Source organism: Lepisma saccharinum, chromosome 29 (assembly GCF_977018435.1).
Source record: "Lepisma saccharinum chromosome 29, izLepSacc3.1, whole genome shotgun sequence".
Classification (NCBI taxonomy): domain Eukaryota; kingdom Metazoa; phylum Arthropoda; class Insecta; order Zygentoma; family Lepismatidae; genus Lepisma; species Lepisma saccharinum.
Window position 1 is genome coordinate 33,740,436 of NC_139257.1, and position 12,632 is coordinate 33,753,067.

Here is a 12,632-nt window from a genome sequence, read left to right on the forward strand (position 1 = left end):
CCCTTTCTTCAATACTCTGTGAGCAATGTTCCGCCATGACTCGCTACTCCTTATGGCCAGGGCACGTTCTCACTGCATGACTCACGCTAATCACGTGCTGCGCATGCGCGATAGCCCGCACGAACATTGCATTGTGTGGTAAATGTAGAGGAAAGACGAAAGAACACATTGCTAGTTTCATTTCATTTATCGGGCTCGTACTTTCTCCAAAAAAAAAAAAGAAGGGAAACTTTTTCTGAATGACCCTCGTATGTTAATGCATATGTGGGAGAAGTGTTTCATAAAATTGTTAAAATTATGATATAATCAATCTTTAGAAAATGTACTTCCAGGTTTTGTTATCACAATAATAATAATAATAATAATAATGGAAATAAAGTAAACCACATCCAATTAATACCTGAAAACGTTCTACTTGCAGTTGAAAGATATGAAGACAGTACTCACAAGAAACTCAACTTGTGGATCAACCTGATTTTTTTTACAATTTTCAGCATGATCTTGTCTTCTCATTTTTAATTTTTTATGTCTTAATCAATTTTTACACAATAGTGTAGCTTGAACATTAACTTAAGATAAATAAAGTGTGAATATTCATGTGAATGGTCCTTCATTTCGTAGGAGAAACGGTCCCAATAGAAGTAACATATTCCCAAGCAGAAGATTATCCAGTCGACCTTTACTACCTGATGGATTTGTCCAATTCGATGAAAGATGACAAGGAAAATTTGTCAAAACTTGGAAGCAAGTTAGCCGAGGCAATGAAGAGACTCACTTCTAATTTCCGACTTGGTTTTGGCAGTTTTGTGGATAAACCAGAAATGCCATTTGTGAGCACAGTTCCAAAAAAGTAATTACTTTTTAGTTCTATATTTTTCTTTCTTCTTATCTGAAATAAAATCTTACATAGTTATGTGTCAGATTCATAAGTATCAGCTGATAGAGGCACATGAGTTTTTTGGTATAATTGTTGATAATTCTCACAAATCTGATATTCTATAAATTAGAGTAAAAATCTTTCATTATGTAAGAAGTTTTTCTGAGGAAAAACCATTAGCAATTACCTTGTTACAAGTATTAATAAAAAATCTTGTTTAAACAGGCTCTGAAATATAACTGTATTCTTATTATTTACAGGCTAGAACACCCTTGTGCTGGATGTGCATCACCATATGGATTTAAGAATCATCTTCCACTGGATTCAAACACTGAAAAATTTGCAGTAAGTATTACAAATTTAATGTTAATATAAAATAAAATCAACATTTTCTTGACAACAAATTTTAATACAAAAGTTGGTCATTGCTAGTCAAGGTTTGGGAAAAATCATTTTTATATGTGTGTGCTATGAAGGTGATATCACCAATATCATGCCCTGACCACCTTAATGCCCTACTCATAGGCTCACGTATTGATAAGAGGCTAGGTGAGCCGTTGAGCTGTATATGCAAGGGACAGTCATGAAAAATTCCAACCTCATACAAGATCACCAACCCTGGGAATATAACACAGGTCTCACATGTGGCTGTCAGATGCCCAACCGACTGGATTACTGTCAGTATGAAATAATAAAATGGAAGTTTTTCTAAGGAAAAACACTTACCTGGTTACAGAAAAAAATCTTGTTTAAACAGGGTCTGAAATAAATCTGTATTCTTATCATTTACAGGCTAAAACTCCCTTGAACTGGCTCGTAGTTCACACCTGTAAATGTTATTCCTTCAATATAAATACAATAATGGGTTGTAGTTTGGAAAACAATAAAGCAGCAATGCATGATTTTTTTTAATGTAATCAATGTGTATTTAATAATATCTAATTTTAATTGCCAGTCTTCTTTTGAATTTTGCAAATATTGGGAAATGTCAGCTTGTGTGAGATGTAAATAAACCACCTTCTCATGAAACTTGCACATTATAATTTGTTTTGTAATATTATTTCAAATTTTTTTATGATTGATTCCAAATTATTGTCATTAATTTGCTAATAATGTACCTTCCTTTTTTTCTACTTTGTTGATTAATATGAGAAAATAAAAAAAAATCTCGTTTAACAAGAAATATTTTATTGTGTGTTTAAACCAGGGTCAAAACCATCTTTGTTTAACTCTGCGAACCCTGTTGTTAGGGCTTAAATTTCACAACACATTCTGGACTGCATTTTGCATAACGAGGCTCTGGCATCTGGACATATGGCTAGTATAATCCTCTGTTAGGCTGTGTGTGTGTTGTCCTGTTTTTTGTCCTTACAAGTTCTGAGTGCTTCTTTACAGCCTCAGCTTTTAATCCAGGTAAGAATATTTTAGTTCTCACACATGTGTTTATTTTAGTTATGGTAATGTGTATGTAATATATGTAATGTGATGAGTGCAAAATAGCCTAAGTGCTGATGCACCCACAATTTTCAATTCAATCAATTAAATTTCACAACAAAAACAGTCCATATTTCAGGTTAATATTCAGTATGTAAATTTGCATTTTGATGTTACGGTGAAAAAATCTCACATAACTTTCGTTGTGTTCGAGATTGAGAATGTGTGAAGTCCTTCTTCAAACATCTTTTTGCTTGTCTTTTTGCTGTAGCTATTGTTTTCGTTGTTGTATTTACCTGTTGAGGTCAAGTTGAGTAGTCATGTGTGAGTCTTGACTCTTCTAGGCAGAGGTCAGGAGAGCTCCAATATCCGGCAACCTGGATTCTCCCGAAGGGGGCTTTGATGCCATTCTACAATCCATGGTATGCACCGAGCACATTCGTTGGAGGCAGAAAGCCCGCCGTCTCCTGGTGTTTTCAACAGATGCTGATTTTCATCTGGCTGGAGATGGCAAAGTGAGTGTTGTTTTAAACATGCAATGTATGAGGGGTAGTCATTATATAACAGAAATTTTATTCTAGACTTCATGGAGATTTATGCACAATGAAAATTTGTATTTCAGTGCTCAAAATGGTTCTTTAACAACACGCCATAAAGGTGTCATGACCATTGACCAGCATGCGCTTGCGCAGTAGCTCATACAACATGGCTGCCCCATTGTTGACTTGCACTGCAGAAGAGCAATGAAGTGTTATTCGTTCTTTGTGGTCAGAGAGATAGAGAGAGAGAGAGAGAGAGAGAGAGAGAGAGAGAGAGAGAGAGAGAGAGACCTTCTGAAATCTACAGCAGAATGAATGTTTAGTATGGTGACAATCGATTAAGTCTGGGGAGAGTGTACTAAATTAACGGATTTACTAGTCAATCTGCTGTTTCACTGCCTCAGTTGCCAAACAAACTGACCTCCCACTCCGGTGCTCATCACTGACATTTCGTCTTCTGTCTTTAAATCTTTCCACCCATTCATACACTCTTCACTGATTTAAACCATTGTCTCCGTACTAAACCTTCATTTTGCTGTAGATTTCAGAAGGTTTCACTCTCTCTGACCACAAAGAACGAATAACACTTCATTGCTCTTCTACGGTGCAAGTCAACAGTGGAACGACCATGTAGTACGTATTAGCTACTGCACGGGCACATACTGCTCTATCTTCACCACATCTTTATGGTGTGTTGCGAAGGAATTATTTTGAGTTCTGAAATACAAATATTCATTATGCATAAATCTCCATGAAGTTTAGACTGAAATTCATGTTATTTAATGACACCCTCGTATATTAAACCTTACTGAAAAGTTAAGGACCAAACCTGAGTATTTGGCATTGTATGTCAATGTTCTACCACTGAGATACCAATCAGATCTCGTAATGGCTTTTACAACTTAAATCTCTGTAAGCTTTTTCTATGTCTACACCAAGTACACAATAATTCCCAATTATTATTGGCAGTGCGTAGTCCCAAAATTTCCACACGGCATATGCTATTTGTGAAGCATTACGTAGAGACCATGTTTCCATTAACTTTGGTTCTCAAGACCTTCACGAGAGGTGTTTTTTCCACCCCTTATTTTCTTTCATTTTTTAAAATAGTAAACAAGACAACTGCAAGTTGGTTGCCAATGAACCTAAGAACACACCACGCAAAGTTTTGGATCTGAGCGACATGCCTAGAATGTAGGCATCCCCACTCTATGACCTTCAAAGGATGTAATCACTTTATATACAGGGTTGGGCACGAAAAACCGGCTTGCCTCATCTTGGCAGACATTCTCACTCACTTGATCTGAAATGACTTTTTCTCCTACTCTGGGTCATTCCAATTCCTATCAGGCCACTTTACATCACCCTCCCCTTTCACTGTATCTACACCTGTTCTTGTTTACATTAATTTAGGAGAAAGTTTAGTTTCTGACCAAGTGAGATGAGACGGGCCAGTTTTTTGTGCTCAACCCTATATAATACTACTATTACAATACTTGCCTAACAATTGTTACACAAGTACTTAAGTTGTGACTTGTACTATTTCTTTTTCATGTGAGGCAAGTACCTAAGTTGTAACTTGTACTTTTTTTTTAATGTAATCTTCTTATAATGTTATATATAAATTACCAATGTAATGTTTCTGCAATGAATTTGTATTCTGTGACTCTCTGACTCTTCCATGACCTCCTGCATACCTTTGAGCTCAAGTAATAATAATAATAATAATAATAATAATAATAATAATAATAATAATGTGATCAGTCCCTTTGAGGGTCATAGAGCCGGTTCGGTCGGGATGCCTATATTCTAGTCATGTTATCCTTATAGGGAAAATAAAAACATATGGGTCATGACCGGAAAATCTCACTAAGTAAAGTCAAGTGCTTCCCTGTGCTTTTGCACCACACCTTTAAGGCGTATAAGGGGTGTGGAGTTAGAGCCCCACACTTTCTTGATCATGTCCGAAGGTGGGGGTGATGTGATCAGCAGCATGCCCCTGGCCACCTTTTCCCCCCAGAGTTTCCTCCAGGTACCCACTTTATATGATGCTGGGTGAGTGCCGGAGCCACTTGAACAGGTGGAAAAAATCCCAGTTCTCCCCTGCTGGAAGGAAACATGTATAAGTTACTAATCCACATTAAGCTTATCAGACTCCAGGTTCTCTCAGATAATATTTAGTTCATGAATATGAGAAAGAACATATTTGCACCCACTCATACATAAGTGGGTTGAGCCCGACCCTGTGGCCGAGTGGTTAGCACATCCCGTTGCGATGCCAAGGGTCCCGGGTTCGAATCCCGGTCAGGCTTGGTTGTTTGTGAATGTCCATTCATCAATTTCATCATTTCATCACTCATCCCCATCTTCGCAAATTAGCCAAGAGGCACAAAACGTGAAGTAAAATAAACTAAATCAATCAATCAATCAATCAATAAGTGGGTTGACACTGGTTACCTCTTCAGGGACTAGCATAGTAACCACTTGACTAATGCAGTTATGTAGGTTATTTCGGTTATTACAGCACACACAACTATGTTTCGTAGTAAATGTCATCTTTATGGCTTTACAATTGTAAAAAGAAAATGAACCTGTTAACATCTGTAATGTATTTTTGTCAACTGACGTACGAGTCAAGCTGTATTTTCAATTATTATGTTTTTTTTTTGTTTTTTCAGCTTGCTGGAATAGTAATGCCTAATGACGAAACATGCCACTTGGATAGTGAAGGATCTTACACTCATGCACTTGAGTATGACTATCCATCTATAGCACAAGTAAGTAACACCTGGATCTCATTTTATGTGAATTAAGAAAACCTATATGTCAGTGCCACCGTTAAGGTTTTGCGATGCATGTCACCGCACAAGGCCTCGAATTCTGAGGAGGCTTGCATTTCCGATATACTATGTCTATGGAATGTAAACTTGGATGAGGATTGTAAAAGTCCAAAAAGAAGTGATGGAAAAAAAGGATGCACTGTTAATAACCCAGAAAGGTGCTTTCCATAAAATTTTGATACCTGTAAGTAATGTTCAACAATTGATCGAAAGGGTTGATCTGGGATTCATTCTGTCGACTTCTTTGTCAGCATTTACCTGGATTCCGTACAGTGCTAACCTCATGCTCACAGAAAAAAAAATATATGTCAGTGGCAACAATGAATCTGTAGTGCTAGGTTGCATACAAACATGATACAATAAAATATATTTTTTCTGGTGCTCATATGGTTAAATCAAGTCATCAACTAGCAAAATAGTCACTAAAAAATGTGGATTGCCTTAATGTTGTCGCGCAGGGCGTCAAGTTTCCTAACGGCGATCCTGATATATGTAATACAAGGTGCATTCAATAAATAACCGGAAATGTATATAAAAAATCTAAAAATACGACCGTAATTATTATATGTTTGTTATTTTGTGAAGGCATCTGTAAGCTTTTTGCTGGGGCTGGCATGCCTGCCTCGTGTACGGGATGTTGGGAAACAGTTACACAAGATGCCGGCACCCTTACAGGAGTGATCCAAGCTGAAGCAGCGAATTGTCGTGAGATTTTTGTTGAGTTTAACCGATAGAAAGTCATCGCCGCATGACAGTTCAGTACGGTGACAGCTGTATGAGTCGATCACAAGTATACGAGTGGGCTGAGAAGTTCAAACAGGGCATAACCATTGTTGAAGATTCTCTGCATCCAGGTCAGCAATTAATAATGCAAATATGTAAGACTGGATAAATGCTATGGCTGCAAACGTACATTAACATTGCTGAATATTTCTTTTCCATGCAGTCATGGAAAGCAACAAGTGGAGGACTTGATACAGGAGAACCGGCATATTACTGTCAGTGAAATTGCTTCCCAGATGGAAATAAGTGTAGGATCAGCCCACCATATCAGTCATGACATACTGATGCACAAAAAACTGAAACCAGCCATTCTACAGAGACGACATGGTCTGGTGTCCACTGGTGTGCTTTAGCTCCATAGCAATGCGAGACCACACACTGCCAGTGTCACATTGTCTAACATCGAGGACCTAAAGTTTGAGTGCATACCCCAACCTCCATATTTGCCTGATCTCGCACCTTCCGATTTCCACACCTTTGGCCCACTGAAAGATGCATTAAGTGGATGAAGGTTCCAGAATGATGATGAAGTCCAGTCAGCGGTGCATGAGTGGTTACGCTCACGTCCAAAATATTTTTTTTCCCCTGTGTGTGGAATCAGTGCCCTTATTAAGCACTGACATAGGTGCATTGAACTAGGGGAGGGGGGACTATGTTGAAACATAGTACTGTAGTTCTTTAGGTGCTTGTAATAAATATTTGTTACAACATATTTCCGGTTATATATTGAATGAGCCTTGTAATTAGGTCAAATGAGTGAATTAATTTACTATATTCTGTGGATAAATATATAGCTTTGAACTGGGCAAGTAAATTATTTTCAGTTCAAAATTCTATTACCACACAGATGAATTGAATTTAATGTTTGAAAAATGTGTGCAGATCAGATTTTGAACTAGGGATCCTGGGATTTCTTACCAGTACTCTACACAATTCAGCTATCTAACCAATATTTGTATCCATCACAGTATTTAAGTGCATAGAAGATGGACACAGCAGAGAATGGCTGTAGATGCCAGGGGTTCCAGCTATTTTTAGACTATTTTGTTAATCTGCACCTTTTTTTTTAACATCTAGCAGGGTAGAGAGAGGTCAAATTGCTGCTAAAGGTGAAATATATGTTTTATTATGGTTTCATCATGCTATTTTTGTATGTTGGGAACTTAAAATAATAGCTAGGGCCCCATATTTATAGTGAATAAGAGATCAAGGTTTCAGTACAAAAACTGGGAACATTTCATAATCAAAAGCAGTATATAAAATGGCATTTTGGTGTTAAAATGGTGAATATAACCCTAAATTTGAATGAAAAATTATACTATTACACAAAATAAATATTTCCCTTGTAATAGCACATTTATGTAGCTGTCAGTGTATTTACGGCAGAAATAATAAATTTTCCGAGATTTGCATAACTCACAGGATTAATCAGACTTTAGAAAGTGTTGTATTGGTAAATGAACTTTAAATTTCGTGTTTAAGAGTTTATTTCACATTTTCAGGTTGTTTTGCACCATTTCGTGACAAAATATGGAAGGAAAAAGCAACTCGCCTTTAAAAAACATGAAAAACGATCCTTGCAGATTTCATGTCAAATATGAAATATACATGCCTCTGATAATAGCTTTTCAAACAATCAAAATATTAACATTGCTAATTTTTAGCATACTGAAAACGTGTTATAAAATTGGGTTTTGCAGGTGTACATCAGCAATTCAGCTAACTCTGTTTGTATTGTAAAGCTAATGCTTAAAGGTGAGGAGAGGGGGATATGGATGAATACCATATACCCAGTTGAGAAAATTTTCATGAAGCATTCATTCCCTAGCTAGGATAATTTGCATAACCATCCTCCCACTTACTGTGGGGTGGATGGTTGTGCAAATTCATGTCTTCATGTTGATCCATACAACCATTCCCCCCTTCCTTCTATCCTCAAACTCAACCAAGCATCTCCCAGCTAGGAATTTCCACTTGGAGCACTTTATACAACACCAATAATATATCTGTACAACACATCTATATGTGAAAATACTTTTGACATCCATTTTACATATATTCATCCAGAATTCATTCGCATGTACATGAACAGTAAGTACATTTTCCCCTCCAGATCATGGTCAGACACTGTTCATACTTTCTAACATTGTATTTTGGAATGTAAAACAGTGAGCCATTTGATATCCCTTCTCTTTCTTCAATTTGAACATTGCAAGTATGCAACACAAGTCCGCCATACTGGTCAAGGATTAAACTAAATTTATAGTAAGATGTAGAGATGTTTAATTTAGTTTATTTGCATCCAAGGACTACCACGTGTACAAGAAATAGTGCATGATGATATAGGACATGCCAATACATTACAATATATTAGGGATGGGACCAATTAATCGATATAGTGTATCGTATAGTGTATAGTAGGGATGGGACCGATTAATCGGTACTCTATCGTTATCGGCTGATATAGGCATATCAGTGTATCGGTTTATCGGTAAAATTACCGATTATTTTACCGATCTGATATATCGATAAATATCTGATAATTTAGTACAAAAGTCTGCCATTTTGTTGTAATTTTTATGGATAATCGCCATGCCCTACTTTCTAAAAAAGTAAATGTCTAAATATGCAATTTCTTTTGCACTGCAGTCACCTTGAAACACACATTTATTAAGGTCAATGAACCTTTCAGGTTCTTCAAGGACCATTTCTAATTTTATATCGCATTAGTAGAATATCTGTTATCGTATTGGTAAATTTTATATTGTTACTTTATTGGTATGGGCCAAAATTTCATATCGGCCCATCCCTAGTGTATCAGTTTATCAATAAATATCTTATACTTTAGTGCAAAATTCTGCCATTTTGTTGTAATTTTTATGGATAATCTTGTTGCCCTACTTTGTAAAAAAGTAAATGTCTAAATATGCAACTTCCTTTGCACTGCAGTCACCTCGAAACACACATTTATTAAGGAAATAAATGAACATTTCAGGTTCTTCAAGGACCATTCGGAATTTTATATCAGATCGGTAGAATATCGGTTATCGGTAGCTGTAAATTTTATATCGATACCTTATTGGTATCAGCCCATTCCTACAATATATTACTACATGAATAGATCTTACACATACAAAATAAAGAATACCAAGGCCAAACACAAAATTGGGCCTTACACAGTCACAGCAAATCACAACAAATGAGTAACATGCGAAGATATAAAACACGACAGCCTACTAGGTGACACTAATTATCAGTCCCTTTAATTTTTAAATTTACAAGATGAATAAATGATAATACTATGTTATATAAAGGTTAGCTAAATTTTGTGTTATGTGAGAATCACTTTCATTGTATTCAGTTAAAGAGTAAAAGACATGTCTGAGAAGTAGATACTTTACCTTTTGCTTGAATATGATCATTTTGTGTTCTTTCCTCATATCTTGTGATAGTTTATTATGGAGGTCAATGGGTGTGTTTAAGGGGCCTTTTTTTACATAAGTTAAGGTAGCAGTGTTTTGTATGAAGTTTATTTCTATTTCTTGTGTTAAGGCCATGTATTTCCTCATTAGTGGCAAAGTTGGAAATATTTTGCTTTACATAATTTAACGGTAAGGTAAAGTTACCCATGCATATAGCACCATGCCATGAAGGCAAATTTAGTGGATGTGGGGTAGAGCCCCATATATTTTCGATCACTGCCATTTTTAAGGTGATGTCATCAGCACCATGCTCCGGCCACCTTTACCCCCCCCCCCCCCCAAGGTTCCCATTGATGTGAGGCTGGGTGAGCCTGAGAGCCACTTTATGGGGGAACTAGGCCAGAAAAATAAATAAAATATTCATAAATGTATATGCAAGGGAGAGTTAACACATTAAATTTACAGAGAACGGTTCTACACAAATAAGTTTTTTTTCACTCTGGCTATGATTCTCATGGTTCTTTTTTGAAGCTTTGCAAAAGCCTTGCAATGGCTGTTGTTACCCCAAAACACGATCCCATATCATAGTAAAGCATTGAAATTTGCCATATAAAGGCATTTTAATAGTTTGGATACTTGAGATGTCTACCATTTCTCCAAGAGCATAGCAGACCTACCTAATTAGGATGTATTGAGGACTTGTATAATTTTGCTTACATGTTTTTGATTGACAGTTGAATCATCAAGCTCAAGAAAACAACATTAACTTGATATTTGCTGTAACGAGGAATCAGCTGGATACGTACGAGGAGCTGAGCAAGAGGATCAGTGGTGCATCTTTTGGAGAACTGGATCAGTCATCTTCAAATGTTGTTAAACTAGTGGAGGACCAGTATAATGTAAGTGCAAAATTTACACCACAATTTTGTTTTGGGTATGTTGTTATTAGGGCTAAGCCGATACCACTTTCAACAGATACCAATATTCGCACCGATTCCAACTGACACCGATGCTTGAAAATTGTAATATTAAAAGTTTAAAATATTTATTAATATTAGTGTGTAAGTTTTCCACTCTAATTATATGCATCAATTTATCAAGATTTTTGCTTTAAAATATTCAAAAATTACATCAGAATATTAAATTTGATGTTATGTTATCAGAAAATTCAGTTTTTCACACAAAACTTGCAAAATGAAAAGAAACTTCGAATTTTGCATAATTTCCATGATAAGACGTTGCAAAAGTGTCAGCCAGTATCGGTAAATACATTTGAACAGATACCACTGGTATCGACCGATACCGATACATTGACATTGGTATACCAGCTTAGCCCTAGTTGTTATTACTACTCCGTTAGTAAGAATAATAATAGAAAGTTGTTGCTTCCCTAAAATACAATTTTCTTTCGAGTCCTGGCATATTTATGAGTGTCCCTTCATCAATTTCATCTAATCATCACTCATCCTTATTGCCCTCATTAGTGAAGAGTGAGGCACATAAGCAGAGAGAGGGCTAAGGGGGCTGAAGCCCCACCCCCAAAATCATACAAATATCTAATTTAAATAGTGTATAGTTATAATTAATGTACTTCCTTTGTAGGATGAAACATTAGATCGGGAAAAGTGTAGTGTATAATAGAGGAACCAGATTATATTTTTATATTCTACTATTTAATCCAAATAATAAATGGACCCACAACTTTCAAAATGTGTAATTTTCTTTGTGAGAGGTCACACAATATAAACTTTATGAGTAAAATTTGGCCCTAACTTCTAAAGCCTTGTTTTAACAGAATGTGAAAAAGTTAATAACAAAATACAATAACTATGAATTTCAGTGTACACTAACTGCAAACTGTAAGAAAAATAATGGACAACACTTGTGTTGGATATTACTCATACGGAGGATCAAGTAAAAAAACCTTTCCATTATAAAATAATAATACATTTGGATAAGAATCGGTTTTTTTTAAATAACTTATAATAGTTATTATTCTAAAATGACAATGATAATAATTATTATTGTCATTATTATTTCTACTAATAAAGTTTTATCAGTGGCCTGCCCTCTCTACAAATATTTCTGGCGACACTTGTGCTCATTGGGAATGAGCCCTTCAACATACGAGAAAGTTTGTTTCCGTTAATTGTATGCATTTTAGATGTCATTTCTTACCTGCGCAGACAGCAACACCTACACTGCATCAAATGACAAAACATAGTCCATTCTTTGGAGCATCAATACTTTGCAATAACTATCCAATCACTTCGAAAACTTACAAACTTGAAACTTTGACACCGACAGGGTTTGTCACGTCTTCCTTTCTTGTCTAAGATCGCACCATTCTTTTACTTTCACATATCCAAAATGTTTCCATCTTTAAGGAAAAAGTCTGAATGCATGCACGAGTTATTTTAGTAATGTATTTCTTTTGTTTTAATTCATCGCGTCTAATTCATTTCTACTCATCCTTCTCTACCACAATTTTGCATTTATGCCAAGAAGTTCGGCACAAAAATTATTCAACAGAGAAGATTGAATATGCAACAAATGCGCTTCAAACTTGAACCTCACAGGGCAACACTGGAGGGGAGGAACCAGCTGGGTATCACTTGCAGCGAGGATGGTGCCTTCTAGCTTCTGCTGCAGCTTCTGAGAGAGCACAAACTTCGTATGACCGTTGGTTGGAGATCGAGGTTACTCAGTATCCTCTGCCATGTATTTTGTCCATATA

At 36.1% G+C, this 12,632-nt stretch overlaps 1 protein-coding gene across 1 annotated transcript in view; it reads left to right on the forward strand.

The window, feature by feature from the left end:
- Positions 1 to 12,632, forward strand: part of LOC145981244 (integrin beta-PS-like) — a 79,617-nt gene that overhangs the window by 20,361 nt on the left and 46,624 nt on the right. The window contains exons 4-8 of the mRNA XM_083114396.1: positions 622 to 850; positions 1,138 to 1,222; positions 2,656 to 2,826; positions 5,529 to 5,627; positions 10,630 to 10,794. Of these exons, the coding sequence (XP_082970522.1) occupies positions 622 to 850; positions 1,138 to 1,222; positions 2,656 to 2,826; positions 5,529 to 5,627; positions 10,630 to 10,794 (749 nt within the window). The remainder of the gene's footprint in view (positions 1 to 621; positions 851 to 1,137; positions 1,223 to 2,655; positions 2,827 to 5,528; positions 5,628 to 10,629; positions 10,795 to 12,632) is intronic.